The sequence below is a fragment of the Glycine max genome, chromosome 7, assembly GCF_000004515.6.
Source record: "Glycine max cultivar Williams 82 chromosome 7, Glycine_max_v4.0, whole genome shotgun sequence".
NCBI lineage: Eukaryota > Viridiplantae > Streptophyta > Magnoliopsida > Fabales > Fabaceae > Glycine > Glycine max.
Window position 1 is genome coordinate 43,784,808 of NC_038243.2, and position 23,074 is coordinate 43,807,881.

Sequence of the window (23,074 nt, forward strand, 5' to 3'; positions counted from 1 at the left end):
ATTATTACTAATATTTTTTTTCAAATCAAATCAAATTTTAAAAAAAAGTTTGGAAAAATTAGATTAAATGTAAAAAATCCAAATAAGACTTTTCTCACCGCCTCACTGCAAAATAATGCATTTCTGTGCACTCTTATCTTCATTTCCCCTTTGTGTCCTATGGCATTGAAATAAATTGAAACAAATAAATCAAACCAGTTAGGCTCTTTTCTAGTAGTTTTCCACCATTGTTTGCACTTCGCGGTATAGCCGGTCATGGTTTCTTCCTTCCTTTAAATGCACTAAAAAAAATACAAAACAAGCCAAAATTAAAATACAATAGCCTTCATTCAATAATTCAATCTCTATTTTTCAAACTTGTCATTTATGAAACGCATATACATTAATAATTACATCATTTATTATTTTCCTAAACTACCTTCTTTTTTTTTTTAGAAAAAAAAGGAAGAAAGGACACTGAATCTGAATTTTATGGGATATGTATATTTGTAGGTTGACGGGTAACACAGCTTCGGCTCGTCCTGTGTGTGTGATTACATTACATGCGTGTTCTGTGTTCCGAGATTTGTTGAACCCATCAATCAGCATTCAGCATTGAACCGTACGATCCGATTCGGATCGAATGCGGCACCGTAATGTAGAGGTCAATTCTCAAGAGTTTAACGTGAGCACGTTACTGAATCTTGAAATTTAGATCGCAAATCCACAATGTCTTGGGGATTGGGTTGGAAGAGACCTTCGGAGATCTTCCACCTCACTCTCAGCTATGGCATCGACGATCCGCCGGAGAATCTCGCCCGCACTTCAACCTCCTCCCGCTCTTCCTCTTCTTCTTCGTCCTCGTCGTCTTCGTCGGGTTCTATTTCCTCAATCCTCTCGCAGGATCAGGACCTCGGGTTTCGCATTGAATTGGATTGGTCGGCGTCGGACGACGAGGATCAGGTGGCGTTGAAGCTTCAGTCCCAGCTGATGGTGGCGTTGCCGATGCCGCAGGACACGGTCGTGGTTGAGTTGAGGCCGAGGGACGATGATGAAAGCGTGGTGGACTTGGGAATGAAGGTTGTTAAGCGAAGGGAGCCTCTCAGGGCGGTCACAATGGCCAAGGCCGTTGCCTCCGGTCAGCAGAGCGACGGCACTGGTATTTTGATACGCTTGTTGCGCTCCGATTTGCCGTCCTCGATGCCGCCAAACGTTGGAGATGCCGTTGCCGGTTCCGGCCACCACTGGACTAGTCTTGCTGCGCTCAGCCTCTGCGGCTGTGGCTTGTCGGTGAGTGTTGCTTACTCTTTGATGGAACTGTCACTCTTGTGGTACCTTTGCTATTTTGCGTTTCATGGTATATAGTTATAACTGCTGCCAAGTGAGTTTTGTAAATCTGCTGCCAAGTAGTTTCTGAAATTGAAGGAGGGAGTTAGTGATTTTGTTTGTTCTCTGCTATATTCTACAGTAACATATGAAAAATTTTGGATAAAAGTTGGAAATTTCCTTTTGAAAATATCAATGCATGTTCCTGAATTTCAAGGGACCAGATGAAGTAGGAAGTACTCGTTGCTTTGAGAATAAAAGTACTTTTGAACTTTCTGATTGGTATCCAAACATACACTTAAACTGTATTATTATGTTTGCTTGCCTTGCTTTTTTTCCCTCCCTGGTGCTCAGGAAGTGCGTTGGATTTTGTAATTTTGGTGGAGTGGAAATCAAATACTATTGAGTTGGATTGAGATGTTTTAAACACATTATGACTGTGTACAGGTATTACCAGTAGAGCTTACACAATTGCCACACCTTGAGAAACTCTATCTAGATAACAACAGGCTAACTGTTTTGCCACCTGAGCTTGGTGAGCTAAGAAGCTTAAAAGTGCTCAGGATTGACAACAATATGCTTGTCTCGGTGCCTGGTAAGCTTTTTGTTGTCTGACCTACTACCATTCGAGGATAGTGGTACTATTTTTTTCTAGTGTACCTAGCAGTGGTGGAAATAGTTTTATATCCTCTAAATAAGTATACTGGACATTAGTGAGTAATGTTAGATTACATGCAGCTTCCAACTTAACACAAACTTAGAAAGCATGATTGCATTGGCTATGGGAAGTCCTAGCCCCACTTACTGCACCAACGCACTTGATTAACCTTGTGGATTTGGGGAGCAAATCCAATGTTCATCCCTGTATTATTTACTGTTGTGATATTTCCTTAAGTAACCGAGGTATTAAGATCAGTGTTTTTTTTTTTTTTTTTTTTTTTGTAAAATAGCCCTTGTATCTAATAGTTTTTATTTTTTGAGCAGCGGAACTGAGACAGTGTATGCAGTTGGTGGAGTTGTCATTGGAACATAACAAGCTTGTTAGGCCACTTCTTGACTTCAGGTTTTTGGTTTAGATGATTTTGTATAAACTAGACTCCACATATTCCTCTGGTCTTATTGTTACCACATATGGCAGGGCTATGGCTGAATTACGGGTTCTTAGGCTATTTGGAAATCCTCTTGAGTTTCTTCCTGAAATTTTGCCCCTCCACAAACTTCGACACCTTTCTCTTGCAAATATTAGGATCGTGGCAGATGAAAATTTGAGATCAGTGAATGTGCAAATAGAGGTAGCACTTTGTAAACTAGCTAGACTACCTTGCTGACATTATTCTTTCGAAACATATCACATGCTTTTTCTGGTCATTGCAGATGGAAAACAGTTCTTATTTCGGTGCATCTAGGCATAAACTCAGTGCCGTCTTCTCTCTTATATTCCGATTTTCTTCTTGTCATCACCCTTTACTAGCATCTGCACTAGGAAAGATAATGCAAGACCAAGGAAATAGAGTGTTTGTAGGTAAAGACGAGAATGCAGTGCGACAGCTTATAAGCATGATAAGTAGTGACAACTGTCATGTGGTATGTTCTATGGGTCTAGATATCGCAATTTTTTAGTTCTTCTGCTATTTGGTGGTTGTGATTGTCCTTAATATTTTACAGGTTGAACAAGCCTGCTCTGCTCTTTCATCCCTTGCCTCTGATGATTCCGTAGCATTGCATCTGATGAAAGCAGACATCATGCAACCAATTGGAACAGTTCTAAAATCTGCAGGTCTGGAAGAGGTAATATCTGTATTGCAAGTTGTGGTCCAGTTGGCTTTCACATCTGATACTGTGGCTGAGAAGATGTTGACCAAGGATATTTTAAAATCATTGAAAAACTTATGTGCCCATAAAGATCCAGAGGCAAGTTAGTTTCTTCATAGATAGTGACTAAATTGGTTCCTTATATTGCAGTCCTTTGAATTTTAGGTTTATCCTTCTATAGGTACAAAGGCTAGCTCTGTTAGCTGTTGGGAATTTGGCCTTCAGTCTGGAAAATCGTCGCATACTTGTTTCTTCTGAAAGCTTACGAGAACTTCTCTTACGTCTAGCTGTTGCAACTGAGCCACGTGTGTATAAAGCTGCAGCTCGTGCTTTGGCAATTCTTGGTTTGTGTTCGGATATAAAATTCATCTATGTTTGTCGGGATGTTTTATCCTGATTACTTAATGGGGTTATTCATTTTTACTTTTGTAGGAGAAAATGAAAACCTGAGGCGTGCAATAAAAGGAAGACAAGTGGGTAAGCAAGGACTTCGCATACTCTCAATGGATGGAGGAGGAATGAAAGGTCTAGCAACTGTACAAATGCTAAAGGAAATTGAAAAAGGAACTGGAAAACGAATACATGAGTTGTTTGATTTAATATGCGGCACATCAACAGGAGGAATGCTAGCTGTTGCACTTGGGATTAAGTTAATGACTTTGGAAGAATGTGAAGATATATACAAAAATCTTGGTAAGGATGTCACTTAAGAATGGCATGTCATTTAGTTATTTTTATCAATCTGTTTATTTGTCCTACAATTCTACATAAACTGATCAAACACTCGGAATCAGGGAAGCTTGTTTTTGCTGATCCTGTTCCCAAGGACAACGAAGCTGCTACTTGGAGAGAAAAATTAGATCAACTTTATAAAAGTTCATCACAGAGTTTTAGGGTTGTTGTTCATGGATCAAAAGTATGTATTTCTTTCCTTTATGTCGGTGTGTTGACATTTTTTTCTGCTTCCCTATATATATATATATATATATATATATATATATATATATATATATATATGAAGCATGTGTTTTAGAATATCTAAATGGAAATAGGATGCTTCACAATATCAATGTTTATGTTGTGCAATTTTATTCACATATGTAAGATAGAGTGCATGATGCATTATTGCATTCTTTTCTCTGAGCTATTTAGCTATTTTGGGTGTTTGAATTTTCTCTGCCCTAAATGGAGTATTATGACTTATTGTCTTGCAGCATAGTGCAGAACAGTTTGAAAGGCTATTGAAGGAAATGTGTGCTGATGAAGATGGAGATCTAATGATAGATTCTGCTGTGAAAAATGTGCCCAAAGTTTTTGTTGTATCAACCTTGGTGAGCATGATGCCTGCACAACCATTTGTATTTCGCAATTATCAGGTTCGAAGCTAATACTGTTTATTGGTATTTGTAAATAATGGCTATTAAATTACATTTATTCATGATTGTTAATGTATTTTTTCTTTATAATATTTAATTCTCTGTCACTCTTTGTCGTTACTATCTATAATGCAGTACCCTGCTGGAACACCTGAGGTGGCTCTTGTTGCAACATCAGATGGCTCTGGGATCAATGTATTAGCTTCACCTATAGGTGAACAGGTTGGCTATAAGCGTAGTGCTTTCATTGGAAGCTGTAAGCATCAAGTATGGAAGGCTATCAGAGCATCATCTGCTGCTCCTTATTATCTTGATGATTTCTCAGATGGTACTGATTACTCTGCTGTTGTTTGCATCAATTAGGCTGTATTTTAGTTTTAGTTATTTCCATTTCTGTATTGTTATTTATGTGTATTTATTTTCATCCTGCAACATGCCTTAAGATGTCAACCGCTGGCAAGATGGTGCGATAGTGGCTAACAATCCTACAATTTTTGCCATAAGAGAAGCACAACTTCTGTGGCCAGATACAAAAATTGACTGTCTGGTTTCAGTAGGATGTGGTTCTGTTCGAACCAGGGTAAGTAATCTTCTCTGTTTTAGTTCTCTAATAATATTCTGTGTTCAAAAAAGAAGATCAAGGGCTTTGATAGTTATTCATTGTAACACTTGTTTCATAGGTCTGTAAACATGAAAATTAAAAAGAATGTTGTTGAAATTATAGGACTTTAGGTATAGAAGAAGGTAAAGAGATATAAGAGAATGAAATACTATATTGATATTAACTGAGATGTTTTACAATGTATTGATGTGTTTATAAAACTTAAAGTACTAACCCTTGTACTGATCATAATCCTAACTAATTTGGAAAACAAATCATGATAAGGAAATGTAGTAATTAATCTTAAGAGGTAATGAGGAAATACCGAAATAGGGAAACTAATCCTAGAGGTTAATCTAAATTATTATAAGATATTTTATGATATTTCCATATATTCTAACAAATGTGATTAATAATTTTGATTTTAAGAGACGTGTCATTGACTATTGAAGTTCTGAAGTTACTTTTCTTTTTATTATTGTGTGTTTATACGTTTGTAGGTACGAAAAGGAGGTTGGCGGTATCTGGATACGGGGCAGGTGTTGATTGAGAGTTCATGCTCTGTTGATCGGGTGGAGGAAGCTTTAAGTACATTGCTACCCATGCTTCCTGAGATACAATATTTTCGTTTCAATCCAGGTATTTGATAGAGGGTTGATAGCTAACACTACCACTACTCCTAAGAAAACACCATTAAAGGCTAAAGAGAAAGCTATAAAAAAGATAAAATATAACAACTCAAACTTTTCATTCATTGGTGCTAATAGGTAAAGATGAATACATTTATATAGCCCTAAGTAATGTCAATCAATGGATAATAATTATCCAAGTGTCAACATCATATTTATTTTTGGGTCTTAACCCTTCGGTTCATCAAGAGAAAGAGATCTTGACTAATTTGGAGTTTGACTGAGAGGTAAGTAAAGCCCGGCCAAGAATTGTTTCCGCTAAGGATCGAACTTGGGTACTATCCGAACGATTCAATCTTAATTTTAACACATTAACCACTTGTGTCCAATCACTTGGTTATCAACATCATTATTTTAACATGAGTAAAATAAAAACTATAACTTATAAAATACATATTTAACTCCACCATATATAGTCCTTAGACCATTTAATTTTGGGCCTAGAACCCATCCTATCAATGTCATGTTTATGTTTGTGAGTTTGGGAATGGAAGAATCTTTCTTTGCCTTCTAATTCTATTCGTATGAATTTTCAGTAATTTCCTATTTGCTTTCAATTTAACTTCATTTATTTTCCCTGTTTGATAAAGAAGTGTACTTCTAGAGTAGCTAGCTATTCATGGAAAGAACTTTAATTCTGAACAAGTGTTCTTTGTGTCTTTCCTCACAGTTGATGAACGCTGTGATATGGAACTTGATGAGACAGATCCGACTATCTGGCTAAAGTTGGAATCTGCGATTGAAGAATATATACAAAAGAATCATCACGCATTTGAAAATGTGTGTGATAGATTGCTTCTTCCTTTCCAGCATGAGGAGAAGTGGTCAGAAAATCTGAGATCTAAATTACCCAAGACAAAGGAATCACTTGAGGGTATTGTGGATTATATGTTGTCTGCACTGTAAAATTTCACTTTCATTTATCCCCTTAAATGTTAAGATTCTTTTGTTCTCTTTTATCAGGTGCTGATGGCCCCACCTTAGGGTGGAGGCGTAATGTACTACTTGTTGAAGCTTCACATAATCCAGATTCTGGAAGAGTGATCCACCATGCCCGGGAACTTGAGTCATTTTGTGCTCGTAATGGCATACGTTTATCCCTAATGCAGGGTTTGTCTGGGATTGTAAAAACAGTGCCATCAACAACATTCCCAACTCCATTTCAATCACCTCTGTTTACAGGAAGCTTCCCTTCGAGTCCCCGCATGTTTAGTCCTGATCTTGGTCAGAGGATTGGACGAATTGATCTGGTCCCACCTTTAAGTTTAGATGGTCAATTAGGGAAAACAATTGCATCACCTCCAATGTCTCCTCGAGGACTTAGACAGCTCTCTTTTCCCGTGAAATCATTGCATGAGAAATTGCAGAATTCACCGCAAGTGGGTGTTATACATTTGGCTCTTCAAAATGACTCGGATGGCTTAATTGTGAGGTATTTGCTACAATGTTTCATGAACTCCTATTCATTGCCAATAGTTATTTTTGTCCGTGTGGATGGAAGCCTGATGCTATTGTCCTTTTATTTAGTTGGCACAATGATGTATTTGTTGTGGCTGAACCTGGAGAACTCGCTGAGAAATTTCTGCAAAATGTTAAATTCAGTTTGTTGTCAACAATGAGGAGCCATCGCAGAAGGGGCGCATCTCTCCTGGCCAATATTTCTACTATTTCTGATTTAGTTGCCTTTAAACCTTATTTCCAAATTGGAGGCATTGTCCACCGTTATCTAGGCCGTCAAACCCTTGTATATCATCTCCCCCTTGTGCTTCTTTATAAATTTTTGAAATCAACTTAATATATCTTTTAGAAACTTGAGTTTGGATATCTTTTATGTAGGTTATGGAAGATGATCAAGAAATTGCTTCATATATGTTTCGTAGGACTGTCCCTTCTATGCACTTATCCCCTGAGGATGTACGATGGATGGTATGTGCTTTGCTCCCACTTTGATTTTATTATTGTTGCTATGGATGTACTTTTATGGAGCTTCACTCAAACTATTAAGATCTTTCTTATTTGCTGTTACCCAATGTTCACTATCATCATCTGATCTGGAGATTTAAGATATAGAATGATGATTGGGTGTTGATCAGTTTATTATAAATGAGTCACTTTTATACTCTTAAAAAAGTTGGAGGTTATATCATAAGAATGATCATCACCTTATATTGCTCTAGGTCCATTTTTATATGGCTTCATTTGTCTCTGTTACTTTCCTCCTTTAGGGATTCTTTAATCTGGCTGTGTAAAGGGATGATGCCTTGTATAGGAGAATAATGCATTGGGGACAGAGCTAGAGTCCATTTCATTTTTTTTCTTAAAAAGAATTTTGTGCAATCCCACTATTTGGATTAAACTTTTACCGTGACAGTGGCTTTGACTGATTTTAAGCATCGGAACTATATATGCGGGCACTGTAAAATTTAAAGATCATCTACATCCATTATTTTGACAGTTAGGGTGCCTGTTTTTATTTGTCAAAGAAGGGATAAACTTAGCTTTTATTACATATCTAGAAAATAATGCCCTTTTGGTTTGAAATTTTGAATAAGAGTGGCAAGATCACAATTATGGATTTGACTTCTTTAAAGTGAATATTTTTTATGGAGGTAAATTATGGAGATATAAAAACTTGATTAAAAAGTCAATGGTTGATATTGTAATTGTAATAAAAATATAAAATACATAGACATGTGTAATACACTATGAAGTTAAGGTTATTATTTATAATCCGCACTTTACCCTTTGTTGTCTGTCTCTAGACTACACTAAAGTAGTTAAATCCCAATATAATCAGTTTCTTATTGGTTCCGAATATAAATCAGAGCCATGCTTTCCTTGTGGATGGTTTCAATGTAAGATATATAGACTATATAGTGTTTGGTTGGAGGGAGGGAGAAAGGAGGGGGGGTTTATGGAAAAAGGTGGATGATATGTTGTTGTAAGACATCTCTGTTCTCCAGTACGACACTATTTTCCTGGTGTACCAAGTATAGGGGAAAGAAATTTCTAGTCAAATCCTGTCATATTTGTTGAAATGTTATGACTCATTTCTTTTTTATTTTTTTTTAAAGCCAAAAACTAATACTACCAAACCATGATGTGCCACAAAACAAACTACCAAACCATGATGAACTCATGTTACAAGTTTCGTACCCAGCATCTATAACTGAGAAATTGTAACAAAATGATTGGCAGAGCAATACCAAAACACCCTGCGACACATCTTACCAACCTGTAAATCATACATGAAGTATAAAAAACTATCCATCAATCCATGTAATGCATATTATCCCCCTCTGTATATGCACATCCTACATATATAAGCAGATCATTGTTCCCGTCCCTCACCACTATTCCCCACCATGCTGCTGCATCATGCAGCAATAACAGACCGGGCCTTTATTACTCCACCTTCATTTTCCTTCATTGTATGCATGGGCAGCACATACAGTATTACAATTCATTGTATGAACTCATGTTACAAGTTCTGACTCATTTCTTGTTTTCTCCTTTTATCGGTATCTTGAATAACCTAGGTTGGAGCTTGGAGAGACAGGATCATAATATGCACAGGGACATATGGACCTACTCATGCTCTTATCAAGGCCTTTCTGGACTCTGGTGCCAAAGCTATTGTTTGTTCTTCAAGTGAACCTCCAGAGTCTCTGTCGACCACTGTTGATGGTTACATAGAGTTGAATGTGATGGAAAATGGGAAGTTTGAAATTGGGGAAGATGAAGCAGATGATGAGAATATACCCGCCAGTCCAGTAAGCGACTGGGAAGATAGTGACGCTGAGAGAAATGTGGACCACACTTTTTCTTTTTGGGACGATGATGAAGAGGAACTGTCACATTTTGTTTGTCAATTATATGATTCATTATTCAGGGAAGGTGCTAGTATCAATGTTGCTTTGCAACATGCTCTTGCCTCATATCGAAGAATGAGGTATGTGTGCCATCTCCCCGGCGTACAATAATTTTGTTCACTTAATCTTTCACAATAAAAAAACACGAAAATAAAGGATGAGAGGGGGGGAAAGATGAGTCTGTGTGAGAGAACATGTTCTTATAAAATTATACGGTCGATAACCAATTTTGAGGCTTATAAAGATGTGCATTTATAGTTGTTTCCGATGTTCCTTACTATTTTATTTTGTTCCTTGTACTTGTTCAGTTGTTCCTACTGTGATGACATTCGGAGGATTAGGGCTTCGGAGTATCTGTATTATAGTCGTAGATTGCCATACTTTTTTTTTTTTTGACGAATCAGGTTATTTTAAGACTCAGATTTAAAAAATAATTTACTTTCCGATGTATATTTTTTCATATGTAGATTATAATACCTTGCCCACACGAATTTATACAACTTTTTTTTAAAACCTTCACGATTGTAGCTGTCTTTGTACTTTAAAGCTAGGCTAGGGTAATATTACACGTTAAGATTAAGAATCAATGTTTCAACAAAAACAATTTTGGTTGCAACGAGCCAACTATAAAGAAACATGATAATCTTTAAAATGAATCTTTAAAGTAAAAAATGAATTAATTTAAAAATAAATATATTCTTATTTTACATTAGGGATACATTTACTTTAAAATTATTTCTTTCCTAATGATAAAACTTAAGTAAAAAATTTTGTTTGCTTTTTATAGTATTTGCACATTTTTAATCCGTTTTAGTACCCATAGTCCAAAATTATGGATTAAAATTTTTTAATCCATGAAAGTTTTCAACATTTGATTTTACAGAGCAACATTATTTATTAAGATTAAATTTCTTAATCCTTGATTCACTGTTTATCAATAGATAAGTTTGTAGCCGTTCTTGCTAATCCTTTATTTGCAGTAAATAATTTGTAAGTAACAAACTAAATTTTGTAAAACGTTCTCATGTTGATTGTTTTTCCCCGCGTTTTAAAACTCGGATCAATTTGACTGGTCTGGGCCATGACCAGGTGGTTGAATCGGGTCGAGTCATACATTCGATTAGTTGTGCTTTTCAATATAGAGTAATCCGATCGGATTTGCAATCAAACTAATGATCCGTTGACCCAGACTGAGTTACTTATCCTTTTATTCCTCCTTGCAGCTTGAAACGGTGTCGTTTCAAGTCATTTAGAAACCCTCTCAAGTCTTGACCTCTCCTGAGTCTCCTTCCTTTCATAGTCTCACGACGCCTCGGTCTCTCCAAGTCCAACAAGTCTACACCACCACTACATTATCGTGCTACACTGTCAAGGTCGCCCTCACAACCTCCCATTCTACCTTTGCCCCCGTTGCATCGTCATGCCACACCAACATCAAGTTGTCCTTGCATAACGCCGTCAAGGTCACCCTCACGACCTCACCTTCTACCTTTGTCTCAATGAGTCTTCCCCGCTGCTACCGTTGTGGCGTCAGGTCATCCTTGCACAATGCCGTCGAGGTCGGCCTCACCTTCACTCGCACTGAACGTCACCAATCACCCTCACCCTTTACCTCTCCATTCTAGAACAAGGTATGAATGACCGTGTGATGCTATTCTACTCTTAGTAATTTCTTAATTAGTAATCTATGTAATTATGTATTGCTTTGTTTCAAATTTGTATTGATTGGTTAGATTGCAATGTTAGTGTGATACTTCGGTATTGATCCCTGTGACCGGTAGACTACATTCAGTGCATTGGTATTTGCCTATTTGGTGCTTTGATATTGATTTGTTTCAATTTTTGTAGGTTTATTAGTCATATACATATGGTGTGAATTTATTTTGTAGGTTCATTAGTTGTATACATATCTAATAGCAGATTAGCAGTCCTAATTTAGGTTAATTATTAAGTGTTTAATTTGTATCTTAGATGGCATCTAGTGAAACACCAACATCCCAAGAAACATCTACTTAAAATTCAAGGCCTAATATTAGAGGAAAAATGACAATGACTTAGTTTCTGCCCTCTGGCCATAGAAAAAAGTTAAACTTTTTAAGAATATATGTTGAACTTGAACTTATTTAGTTATTTATTTATGTTTGTAATTTTTGTTATTTGTTTGAACTTGGACAATGATGTTTTTTTTAACATTTTGGTATTTAATTATCTGTTATGGAATTATATTAATTTATAATGTTATCCTTAAATATTTTTAACACAGATATAAAAAAATATATTTTTTATTACAGACGGGATCATAGGGATTAATTAATAACCACCGATTCGTCTATTGATCCAGTAATCCAATACCCAGACCCACTGATTTTTAAAACTGGTTCTTCCTTTCAAAATGTAATGCTGAAATCAAGGGAAAAAAACAAGAAAATATGGATACATACAAACGGGGTTTATGAGTTTATCAAGCGATAAATAATGGTTAATTGTGGAATATAATAGTAATTAATAGAGACACAGATACTGGATATAATTTTCATTATGATGTCTTTAATTTTGATTTACTGTGTTGGCACTCTTTGCCCCACATGCTATTGAATTTCCTTGCTGCAATGTGAGTATCCTATTGCATTTCCAGCTGATTATGTTATTTCAATCTCTGGGTGAAGGAATGCGCCCAAAGTCTTCTTTCCCAAAAGGCCAAAACAATGCATTTGTTCATTTTTAGGTGACGTTGAATAAGATATTTTAATTAATTTTTAGTTTTTTTATTAACTGAAAAATTTATTTGATAAATAAGTTTTTTTATAACTTTTAGTATTTTTTAAAATTTTATTTGAAGTAACATTTTTTGAAATATTAACTTCTAATTTTTTATATATTTTTTTATTTTTATTCTTAATATATTTATTCAATTTCCTAATTATCACTTTAAATAAATTATGATTTTTTTATTTTATTTTATACTTTTCAACAACTTCAACTATCGAACACTTAGCTTCTAGCTTCCGATTAACTTTAAGTTAATTTTACTAAACATAACCTTAGATAAATTTAAGAATAGCCGTTAAAAAAATATAAATTTAAGAATAGATTGAAATTAATTTGTATTTACTCCGATTATTAAATAATAAAATACAATCCAATTAAAGAGAAAAAAATTACGATTTTTATTAAATAAATACCTCCCATAATTGGTTGTGAGATTTATTAAAAAATTTGTTTTCTTTTAAACATAATCGTATCTTGTTACTCAACGATAAAAGGGATGAAAATCAGACTATAATTTAACGTGAAAAAAGAATCATCCAACAGAGGAATCATCAGCAAGTTACAAGGACCCCCGTACCCAAAAGGCACACAAGCAAGACAATGAAAGATCAACCTCTTTCTTTCTTTCTTTCCTTTAGCCTAGGCATAAAAGGTGGAGATTGGAGAGTAACTTTTGACTAACACTCTAACAGCTATAAAACTAAAAAAGTGAACCATTGAGTTTGAATCTGTATAAATTTTAAATTTGTCAATATAGCAAGATTACAGAAATCCATTTCATACGTACTATATATGATCAATAGATAATAATATAGTTTTACATACTGACTATAGTGTGCATTACAAGCAAGCTATTATATAGTCTAAGAAGTCAAAAGGATAAAGCGTGATGCCGGGAAAACAAGCGAGATTTTATTGCAGACATTGCAATAATATGATGTTCTTGTTCACTTTATAAAGTTTCAATCATGGAAGTTCATGCTTTTCATAAAGCATGTTATTATCTATCATCTACTAAAGGAGATGCTCCAAATTTAAAATTAAATTTAGGATGATGACCACGGCTATCTTCATCTAGAAGCCTCCTTCATGAATCCATTTTAACAGTAGATTTAATGAAATATAAAAGCAGTGTCACTGCCATTTCCATCAAAACCATACATCTAGATAGAATGGCTGCTCCTACTCCAGTTGCTATTGGCACAAGGGGCACAATTGGATCTCTTGTAAAGAAGGAAATTGAATACTTCTCCATGTTTGAGTTGGGGAACTCACAGAGGCCTCAGCCACACTTTGTGAACATTGTTTCTGGAAGAGGCTATTCCACTTCCAGGTCAAGTTTCTGGGTCTTGCTAATGACAGGGAAGAGGAGGAAGCGAAGAGATAACAATGTGTTTCTCCCAAAAATGTGTTCGGTTGCTGAAGTGGTAGAAAGCAATAAGTGGAACAGGGTTCCTGGTTACAGCTACAGGATCCTCAAGGATGATATCAACAACTTTCAGCTCTGATTGAACACAGTTTCTTGAATTAGTCTGAACTTGTATCTTGAGTGACCAAAGACTTGCAAAATGTTCATGTTATTTTTCACCTTGTGATGCCACATTGGACAGTTTTATTTTATTTTTTATTTTGGGGTTCATGTTGATTTCAAGTTCTCAGTATTTCTGATGCCTTTGGTAATTGTGCTGTCCTGCCTTTTGTTGCTTTCAGCTCTGATGTAAATTCTGTGTTCTATCGCTTGCTTAAGCAGATTTGACCCAATGCAGCTCATTGGTGGAAGGAAATATGGTGCAGCCAAGAAGATTAAGGACCAAATAGTATATGGATGCCAACATATAGATCTGTGACCCTTTTGTATTTCTGAACAAAAGGTTCAAGCACAAGAGTTCTTATTTATCAACATATTTGTAATTGTACCTACATGTCTACATTAATAATTTTGGACTTGGACATAAGGTTCTTGTGGTGAAATAAAATAGAAACACAAAGTGCAGATAAAAATAAAACAAACAGATGTAAGCGTTCATTGAGTCTTGAGGTCTGTCTTAGCTATGTTGAGAGCCTCCGGGACCCAACTCACCTAAAGTTTTTTGAATAAAAAAAAAAAAAGTAAAACAAACAGATGAATATTCATTGTGTGTAATTTAAACCTGAGTGAATCTGAGTCACCCTTGTTGAGATATGGTCTTGGCTCCTGTTGGACCGTCTTAGCAAGTCCAGAATCAGAGAGCTTTGGATTGAAATCTTCTGCGTATTATTTACTGGTTAGCTCAACAGTGTGTTATGCTCAAAGAAGAATAACGCCTTTGAAATTAATGGTTTTTTAATATCCTTTGTAGACAACCCTGTTGCCTCAAGTCAAGGCAATCAAGATTCTAAGTATCAGTTGCAGCAGCCACCGGCAAGTTCTTGATGTGTGAATACTTCAATCTAACATTATTGTTTGCACCTCCATATTTTAGTATCTCTCCGTGCTTTTCTACCTGCAATTGACAACATGCATTTTTTTTACAAATTATGCTTGATCCGAAGCTTTTTTTTATTATTTTAAAATATCATGCTACTTATTGTAAAAATATTTTATTAACTCTCAGGGACTGATTGAATGAAACGAGATAAGATCTCAGATCCAGTAAGCTACAATTCGAGCTCTCTTTTATCTATTATAGTCTTTTACATGATATGAATGTAAATCTTTTATAAATAACAAGTACTATTTTTTTCTGATCACTTCTTTTTAAAAGTTGTAAAGTATATTAAACATTTTCAAGCGTATAGATGCTTAGAAGATGTGGAGTTGTGGACTACCTGATCAAGAATACCATAGATATACGCCTTCAGATTCGGCATTTGAGAAGTTGTGGAACATTCAACTAGAGCGGTTTAAATGACAGTTAATTGTCCCGTTTTCCCCTCTCTCTTTTACATGTCTTAACTAGTATTTGACCGGCTCACCTAACTTATCCAACCGGGCCAATTTTTGGGTCTCAAATTAATTATCTTAGTCCGACCTAGCCCAATCACCAGTTTGACACGTTAAGACATGTTAAGTCGGATCAATTTTGACAATTCTACATTCAACTAAGATTGTGAAGTATCTTCTCCTTTCAAACCATTTAATTGAGAAACTTGGATTATTTTATCGAAATGGATAAAAAAAAAAAGTAATATCATGTTTAGATTGGTGATGCGATGATACAAAATTATTGTTTTCAGTGTGAAAAGAAACCAGCTTTTCTATCAAAATTGCTTAAAAATAAAAATTAATTATCATAGTTGGTTAACAAAGTATTTATGGAAATGAATTATTTTTGTCACGTTGGAATGTAGGAGATGTCATCATGAGTAATTTGTATTTTTTGTTTGTCTTTCAATAGAAAACGTCATCTTATCACGCTAAATACATGTTTAATAATTAGATTTTCACTCTATTAAGTATATGTCTAGTTGACATAAAATATAGGAAAATTATAATTTCAATTGTAATAGTGATTTAATTATTATTTAACTTTTCACTATATAATTATATTTTATTGTAAACTTTGTAATTATAATATATTCTTTCATTTTTTTTACTTATATTTCATAATCTTATCTAAAAATTGAAATAAAGATTAACAAAATACATTAAAATGAAAACAAAATGTGGGTGAATTTATTTAAACTTTTTTTTTAAAAAAAGTGTTTCTTAATGAAATAAGCAGTGTTCTATTTTTCTTTTATATAATCTAAAACAAGTATTTTTGAGTGAAAATATGTGTATAGATCTAATCATTATCCATGTTAAATAATGACAAGATGAAACAGACCAAAGTGACGTCTTTTGTTATAAGAAAAACAAAAAGCATAAAGTGTTACTCAGGGTGACCCCTTCAAAATTCTTATGTGACAAAAATCATTCATTTTGATAAATACTTTGTTGACCAACCCGTTATGATAATTAATTTTAATTTTGAACCCATGTTGGTAAAAAAAAATCCGTTTGACTATTATTTTTTGGTTACCACCACGATTTCTCTGTGCCCAAACATATTAGTATACTTGCTAAGTAACTATAAAATAACTATTGCAACCGATGTATTGTACAATTATCTTAGGGTCAATAAGGCTTATTGTAATATCCGGAACGAATCACATTAGAATGAGAGAGATTCAAAAACTATACAGGTATGAGACTGTACAGTTAATGATAACTAAAAAGAATTAATTGATAATACTTATACCAACAAGACGTATCTACTTTTTGATGATTTATCACTTAAAAATTTCACAGTTAAGCATGCTTGACTTGGAATAGTTATGGGATGAATGACCTTCTAGGAAGTTTCTTATAAAGCATGTGAGTGAGAACAAAGCATGTTGAAAAGTTACGTGTTGGTTTATGGGAACAATCAATCATCTTGAGAGTAGTCAAGTGTTGGTTTCTGACGAACAAGAATGTTGAGTGAAGTGTTGTAATATGAGAGCCGATGAATCGACAAAGGTAAAAAAAAAAAAATCATTTTGAAAGGGGTGCAAGAAATAATTTGAAGGTGCAGGAAGCAAGACCTTATAGAATGATGATGGCTAAACTAAACTTATAGAGTAGGCGAATGAAATTCAACGGCGAAGAAAGTGTGAGGTCAGGTCGAACAGCAAGACGAGGAAAACGCACGTAGCGTCACCGCCATCTTCCATCTAAAACCCCAAAACTTAACATGCCCAATCTGTGTCGAAAAATGTTTCAATAATGGTTCTGTTCCGCAAGTTCCTAAAACAAATACTCGTCGACAACACCCAAACCAAAACAAAAGCCCGAACCTTTTTCACCTCAACCTCAACCGCAACCGCATTCCCATGGTGCGCGCCTCACCATAACAACCGCCTCTTCCGGTCCCCAGGCCCAGGCCCAGGCCCAGGCCCTCTCTTCCTCGCTCGGCCTCCATGGAAACTCTCTCAGTCCGCCACCCCTCTCTATTCGCACGGAAACGCCTTCAATTTGCTTCGCTCCACAGCCCCTCTCCAGTTCCCTGATCCGGTTCCCTCCCATTCCAACAAACCCTCGATTTTCCACAGCTTCGTCAATCTCCCCAACTTCATTTCCTTCACCCGATTACTTTCCGGTCCTCTCCTCGCATGGTACCTTCATCTTTTCTTCCCATTTTCTTAAATATTGTGCTGCTTTATTTAATTTTGAATTTTGAATTTTACTCAGGATGATCTCCAACGAGTTTTATACTTCTGCAATGGTAGGGCTGGCTCTCTCCGGTGCCACCGATTGGGTGAGTATGAAAATCGAATGTTTATTGCTATCTATGCTGAAACTCAACATTAACAATCACATGCTAAACGTTTGTTTGTCGTTTTCTTGCTATAGCTGGATGGATACGTGGCTAGGAAGATGAAGATCGATTCCGTAGTGGGTTCCTACCTTGATCCCCTTGCTGACAAGGTATTCTCCACTCTCATCTCCCCTTGCATTTGCTTTTTTGTTTCATCTTCGTTCCTTAATGCAGGTCCTTATTGGTTGCGTTGCTCTTGCTATGGTGCATAGAGATCTACTGCATCGTAAGTCCTTCTGCTTGCTGCTTCTGTTTTCTGTATATTTGTGGTTGTGTGGGTTTTTTTTAAACAGTAATTGGCTTAAGCATTTATCATTTTTATTAAGATTAAAAGAAAAATGAGAATCACATCCTCGGTTTATCATAGTATTAGGCCATAGCCATGTGATTGTAATTTAAAACCTTGGCCATAGTTACAAATTTAAGACAAGGATGTGCACACATCTCTTTCTCTTTGAATGGCAACATGTGTAGATTTTTTACATAAGATGTTTCAATGTGAAGCTGGCAATCAGATGCAATTTTCATTTAATTATATGTTACTTGGGGCTTAAATAGCTTAGTGATTTCAGTGGCTGAAAGGATGTGTTGCTTTCAAATATTGTTGCATTATTCGGCATTTATGTTTTGAGAACACTGATATTACTTTGTACTCCATCTATGTTGTGTAAAACTATTCATTTTGGTTTTTCATTTTGAAGCTGGACTTGTTAGTCTTGTTGTGTTCCGGGACGTCTTCCTCGTTGGTGGCGCAGTATTTCTAAGAGCAAATAGCTTGGGTTGGAAGGTATGAACAATCTGATTCTCAAGTTTTCCATTTTGCTTGAAAAATTGTGTAGTGATCAAGATGAAACCCTTGATGTTGTGTGTTTCTCTCAGTGGGAAAGCTGGTTTGATTTTTTTAACCTTGATGGGACCTGCCGCCAAAAGGTTGAACCACTCTTTCTAAGCAAGGTAAGCTTGATGGGTGTTATGAGTTTATCATACAATGCATGATGCTGTCGTGTTGCAGACTCGCTTATGTGTACTACTTGCATCACATGCTTGTCGTGTTGCTCTCCATGATGGATGTTTAGGGATAAGATTCATATGTGCATAGATAGAACATTTAAGAATAGTGGACTTTGATTTCTTAACATGTGCAATGAGTCCAAACTGTTCCTTCAACTAAACGAAATGTTGGAGTTGATTTCTTTTAACATGATTGATTAGTGTAAGCATATCCATTAAAGTAATTAGAGGAATTAGAATATTGTCTATCATCAGCTACAGGACAAAACCTTCAGCCCGTGTGGTCTCAAATTACATTCCCTACCCCTCTTGCACACATACAAAAACAAATAACCCCCCAACCCCTGGATAATCCACAAGATTTTTTAAGCATTAGTCACTTTAATTTCTGACTTTACAAAACCTTTACTTTAGTCCCTAACTCTGCAAGACTCCGTTCACTAAAATGCATTTAAAAAGGAAAACGAAAAGCGTATCTAGTCATAGATTAGAGAAGTAGATTATTCTGATTTAGAACCTGTTAGTAGTTTCCCTTCATCTATCATACTTTTTGAGAAGGAATACAAATTTGAACAGGTGAATACAGTGTTCCAATTAGCACTAGTTGCTGCAGCTCTTCTTCAACCAGAGTTTGGAACCCAGGAAACTCAATTATATGTTACTTATTTGAGGTAATCTTGCGTGAATTTTTTATTTCCCTTCTAGCAAGTCTTCCCAGATGTGAACTTGAACCATTTTCTGCTGCAGCTATTTAGTGGCTTCAACAACTGTAGCATCTACTGCAGCATATGGAGCACAATATTTTAGGAGACTGGCTGTAGTATCAAACTCGGTCTAGTTAAGTTTCCATTGAGATGCAGAGGGATCAGGGATCGGCATGAGCAAGGACTTATTGCACAGTAAATTATGGCTAGATTGCACAGTCTTTGTTTTCAAACTTTGCCTTCTAACATAAGCATTAATGTTTCAAATGTTTTCAAGTAGTGGCTGACAAATGTTAGATTATTTTTCCTGCAATTCTATGTTAGAGGAACGTATGAAACGTGTCTTTCTCTTTCATGCCATTTGAATTTATTTGATCAAGTCACACAACCCAAATTATAACCTGAACATAAATTGCTACAGCGCTACCTATTCTAACAATTTGAAAAGCTTCGATAAAGTCGTACGTTACCAAACTTGACAAGCAACTTCAAACGAAGAATGTAATTATTTTCGTAATGAAATTTATAAAAAAGAAAGAAAGAAATATTTTTTAAAATAGATAAAATACTGTCATTATTTTTTAATAAAAACTATAAAAGAGAATATTTTCACAAAAATAAGAAAGTGATTAATGACATTTAAATATCATTTTGTTTACATTCAAGATATTATACATAGTAATGTTATTATAAAATTTTTTTTTTTGGGGGGGGGGCGCAATCCAGTACATAAATTCCTTTCTGGTCTCATTACGTTAGAAATAATACTATAGTTTGTAGGAGAATTGTATAAAGGAAAACATTAATCATCAGTTTATTGTCATTTTCAACTCATAAGGTATGCAGCTAGCCAAAACAACACTGTCTTGCAATGGAGTTCTGTTTCTTGTTTTGGATCTATATATTGAGGGTGTAAAGGGTTTTGGACCACATTTTGTTCTTGGAGGTTGTTCTCTTTATCTGAAGAATTACCACGCCGAGGTCTTCTTCTCTGGAGGTCACTTTTCTCGTTGAGATGATAATGATCTCTTGTTTCTGAAGGCAACGATTGTGGACTCTCATCACCATCCATCAGCTTACTAAAAAAGCTTCATATGTTAGCAGGCCACCTGAAAAAGGTTGAAGTTGTGAGGGACTTATTTTGCTCCTCTCATGTTCCTGACGGAATAGATTTATGAAAATACTTCTAGCAGATTTTCCTTCATTAACAAGAGAAAACATTATGTGGTCATTCAAATTTTAAATGATCACTGGTAAATTGATTGCCCAAACTAGTTTCCTTCCTGTTCAGTTACCTGATAATTTGTTGTTTTGAGATAGTTCTATGATTGTCTGAATTTATTGTTACTCATTGAGATGAGTTATAAAACTTCAGAAATTTATTGTTCCTGGAAGTTACTCCATAGAACATAAGACATACTAGTACAGTCAGGACCAACGCGTTTTTGGATTATTTAGATATAAAGAATTAATAAAAAAAAAGATATATTATAGCAACTGAAATACTGTGAAGCATGAAAGAACAAAAATCTATTTTTAGTTGTAAAGCAATAAAAATATACCAATAAATGAAGAGGTGAAAAAGAAAGAAAAAAATATGTCAGTGATATAGAATTTTAATATGTAAAGATTTATGGGTCATTTCATGAAAGATAGTGCAATAAAGTAAAAATCTAAATTAATTCATATATATATATATATATATATGAATTAATTTATAACGTAAACAAATTAAGAGTTCTGAATCAATAAAAAAAAATAAGAATATTGATTAAAAAAACAAATTAATATTTGAAAAAAATATTATTAATTTTTAGATATGAGAAGGACTGATCTTGAAAAAAAATTTACCTTGTGAAAAACAAAAAAATTACGTCTTTATTATTGAAATATTATTGATCTTAGAAATATTTTGTCGCATAACACCTATATAACTTATCTCTCTTAAGTGATCATCCACTTTGCCTGTGGTCAGGACAAGCATTGAATACAATGAGTGGTAAAACTGTCTTGAGCTATGATTAGTAAATAACATTGACCAACACGGTAGTTCATTATAGAAGTCCCGCGAATCTTGTGGCCCCCACACTCCTAAGTTCTCTAATCTTGTGTGTTTGCCACTGCACAGCAACCGTGCTTGGTTTGGACTTCCTTTCTGTTGTGTCAAGATTAGAGACGAAATTACACTGTTTTACTTACGTGCCCTTTCTATATGTGTTTTTTTATCATATATAAGGACAAAATGGTATTTTGAGTAATAATCTATTTTTTTTCGTCTCTTTTTTACTTATTTAACAAACCACCTTAATTTAAATATTTATTCTTCATTTCAATCTATTTCTTTACTACCAAACAATCTACATTCTATTTCTATTTTATTTCTCTTCTTTTCTTTTCTGACTTATCTACTTTCTCTCCCTCTATTTTATTTCTCTTCTTTTCTTTTCTGACTTATCTACTTTCTCTCCCTCTATTTTTTCTTCTTCTTATCAAACACAGCCTAATGCATGCTAGGCAGCTTTCTTAATGAATAAACTTATATTAATTATTTGTAAAAGATATTGTTATATTCAATATATATTTTTATGCAATGTTTATATGAGTAAATGATATAGATTTCTCTCAAAAATTTGAAAAAATTACACATATTTTTTTCTATTTTTAAAACCTACAAATATTCTCCTAATTATTTACTAAACGTTACATTATCTTCCCCTTACTCATTAATGACATTTAATTTATGTATAGAACCGAATCACACACATATCACATGAGTTTTAATGAAAATTGTTTACAAAAAATCTTCAACCTTTACACTAAAAAACTAAACTTTTTATTAAAAAAAAAAAATTGTGGTGCCTGATTTCAGTCAAAGCTTGAATTTCATTTTGAAAAGCTTTGAAATTGGAGTTCACTCGAGAGAAAATGGTAAATGGGATATTTTAACAAACCCTAAAAATAGGGGTGTAAATGAGTCTAAAAGTTGAACTCTAGAAATTTAAGCTTGTCTTGTAAAAAAAATAAAAAATAGATGACTCTAGTTTAACTCATCTATTCAAATAAGCCCAATCAAAAGTTTGAGTTTAACTTGTTTTAAAAGAATTAAAGCTTGAGTTTGACATGTTTAGCTGAATTAATTTCTAACTTTATCAATTTATTATTTAATTAAATGTTTCAATACTAATGGATAAGTAAAAATATGTGATTTTAATTTTTTATGATATTTTTTATACCAATGACATTCATGCAAAGAATCTACTAATCTTGCCCATGACTAATTTTTGTTGAGAAATAATTAAGTACCTTGGCTTATTTACCCCTAATAAAAAAATCATGAAGGCGAAAGCATAAAGGGATGGATATATGGACCTAAATTGGTGGATTGGTTTGTTAAGCCTACATACCTTGGGAATAATAGACTTTTTTTAAACTCACATAGTTATATCGAGTTTCTAAGTTCGACCCATCAAGCCTACTGACCTAGTGAGCTTTATCAGTGAACTTGCAGACTACCGATTTAACTCACTTAAGTCAAATGTGCAAGTATTGTTAATTTATTATGTTAGGATTTTGATCATTAATTTAGGTTGTTATTTTTAATTTGTTGTGTTTAA

At 34.6% G+C, this 23,074-nt stretch overlaps 3 protein-coding genes across 4 annotated transcripts; all 3 read left to right on the forward strand.

Annotated features, from left to right (window-relative positions):
• The first annotated feature begins 447 nt into the window (after window positions 1-447).
• Window positions 448-9,918, forward strand: LOC100788345 (phospholipase A I). Of its 2 annotated transcripts, XM_003528632.5 has the most exons (18): window positions 448-1,269; window positions 1,753-1,900; window positions 2,290-2,368; window positions 2,444-2,597; window positions 2,680-2,889; window positions 2,971-3,216; window positions 3,299-3,461; window positions 3,550-3,810; window positions 3,912-4,033; window positions 4,332-4,493; window positions 4,629-4,821; window positions 4,937-5,073; window positions 5,595-5,733; window positions 6,454-6,657; window positions 6,747-7,215; window positions 7,311-7,527; window positions 7,620-7,709; window positions 9,323-9,918. In XM_003528632.5, the coding sequence occupies exons 1-18, from the start codon at window positions 709-711 to the stop codon at window positions 9,764-9,766; spliced, it is 3,999 nt and encodes a 1,332-aa protein (XP_003528680.1). In that variant the 5' UTR covers window positions 448-708; the 3' UTR covers window positions 9,767-9,918. The 2 variants fall into 2 exon arrangements, with proteins under 2 accessions (XP_003528680.1, XP_014633742.1); XM_014778256.3 differs by lacking the exon at window positions 1,753-1,900 and having other exon boundaries at window positions 1,140-1,269.
• A 3,546-nt stretch (window positions 9,919-13,464) lies between these two features.
• Window positions 13,465-14,376, forward strand: LOC100813148 (uncharacterized). Its single transcript, XM_003529578.5, has one exon. It carries the CDS (start codon window positions 13,540-13,542, stop codon window positions 13,930-13,932), a length of 393 nt encoding a protein of 130 aa, XP_003529626.2. The 5' UTR covers window positions 13,465-13,539; the 3' UTR covers window positions 13,933-14,376.
• A 2,632-nt stretch (window positions 14,377-17,008) lies between these two features.
• LOC100813678 (cardiolipin synthase (CMP-forming), mitochondrial) lies at window positions 17,009-19,793 on the forward strand. Its single transcript, XM_003529579.5, has 8 exons — window positions 17,009-17,542; window positions 17,619-17,685; window positions 17,781-17,855; window positions 17,920-17,971; window positions 18,447-18,532; window positions 18,625-18,699; window positions 19,333-19,427; window positions 19,504-19,793. The coding sequence occupies exons 1-8, from the start codon at window positions 17,154-17,156 to the stop codon at window positions 19,592-19,594; spliced, it is 930 nt and encodes a 309-aa protein (XP_003529627.1). The 5' UTR covers window positions 17,009-17,153; the 3' UTR covers window positions 19,595-19,793.
• The last annotated feature ends 3,281 nt before the right edge of the window (window positions 19,794-23,074 follow it).

What these genes read in the sequence shown, in the direction of transcription:
- LOC100788345 (XM_003528632.5), top strand. Translation starts at nt 709, where the DNA reads ATGTCTTGGGGATTGGGTTGGAAGAGACCTTCGGAGATCTTCCACCTC. An exon ending in GTAGTGACAACTGTCATGTG is followed by an intron (nt 2,890 to 2,970) that starts GTATGTTCTATG and finishes AATATTTTACAG; the next exon opens with GTTGAACAAGCCTGCTCTGC. An exon ending in CTGAGGATGTACGATGGATG is followed by an intron (nt 7,710 to 9,322) that starts GTATGTGCTTTG and finishes TGAATAACCTAG; the next exon opens with GTTGGAGCTTGGAGAGACAG.
- LOC100813678 (XM_003529579.5), top strand. Translation starts at nt 17,154, where the DNA reads ATGGTTCTGTTCCGCAAGTTCCTAAAACAAATACTCGTCGACAACACC. An exon ending in GCATAGAGATCTACTGCATC is followed by an intron (nt 17,972 to 18,446) that starts GTAAGTCCTTCT and finishes TTCATTTTGAAG; the next exon opens with CTGGACTTGTTAGTCTTGTT. An exon ending in CAAATAGCTTGGGTTGGAAG is followed by an intron (nt 18,533 to 18,624) that starts GTATGAACAATC and finishes TGTTTCTCTCAG; the next exon opens with TGGGAAAGCTGGTTTGATTT.
- LOC100813148 (XM_003529578.5), top strand. Translation starts at nt 13,540, where the DNA reads ATGAAATATAAAAGCAGTGTCACTGCCATTTCCATCAAAACCATACAT.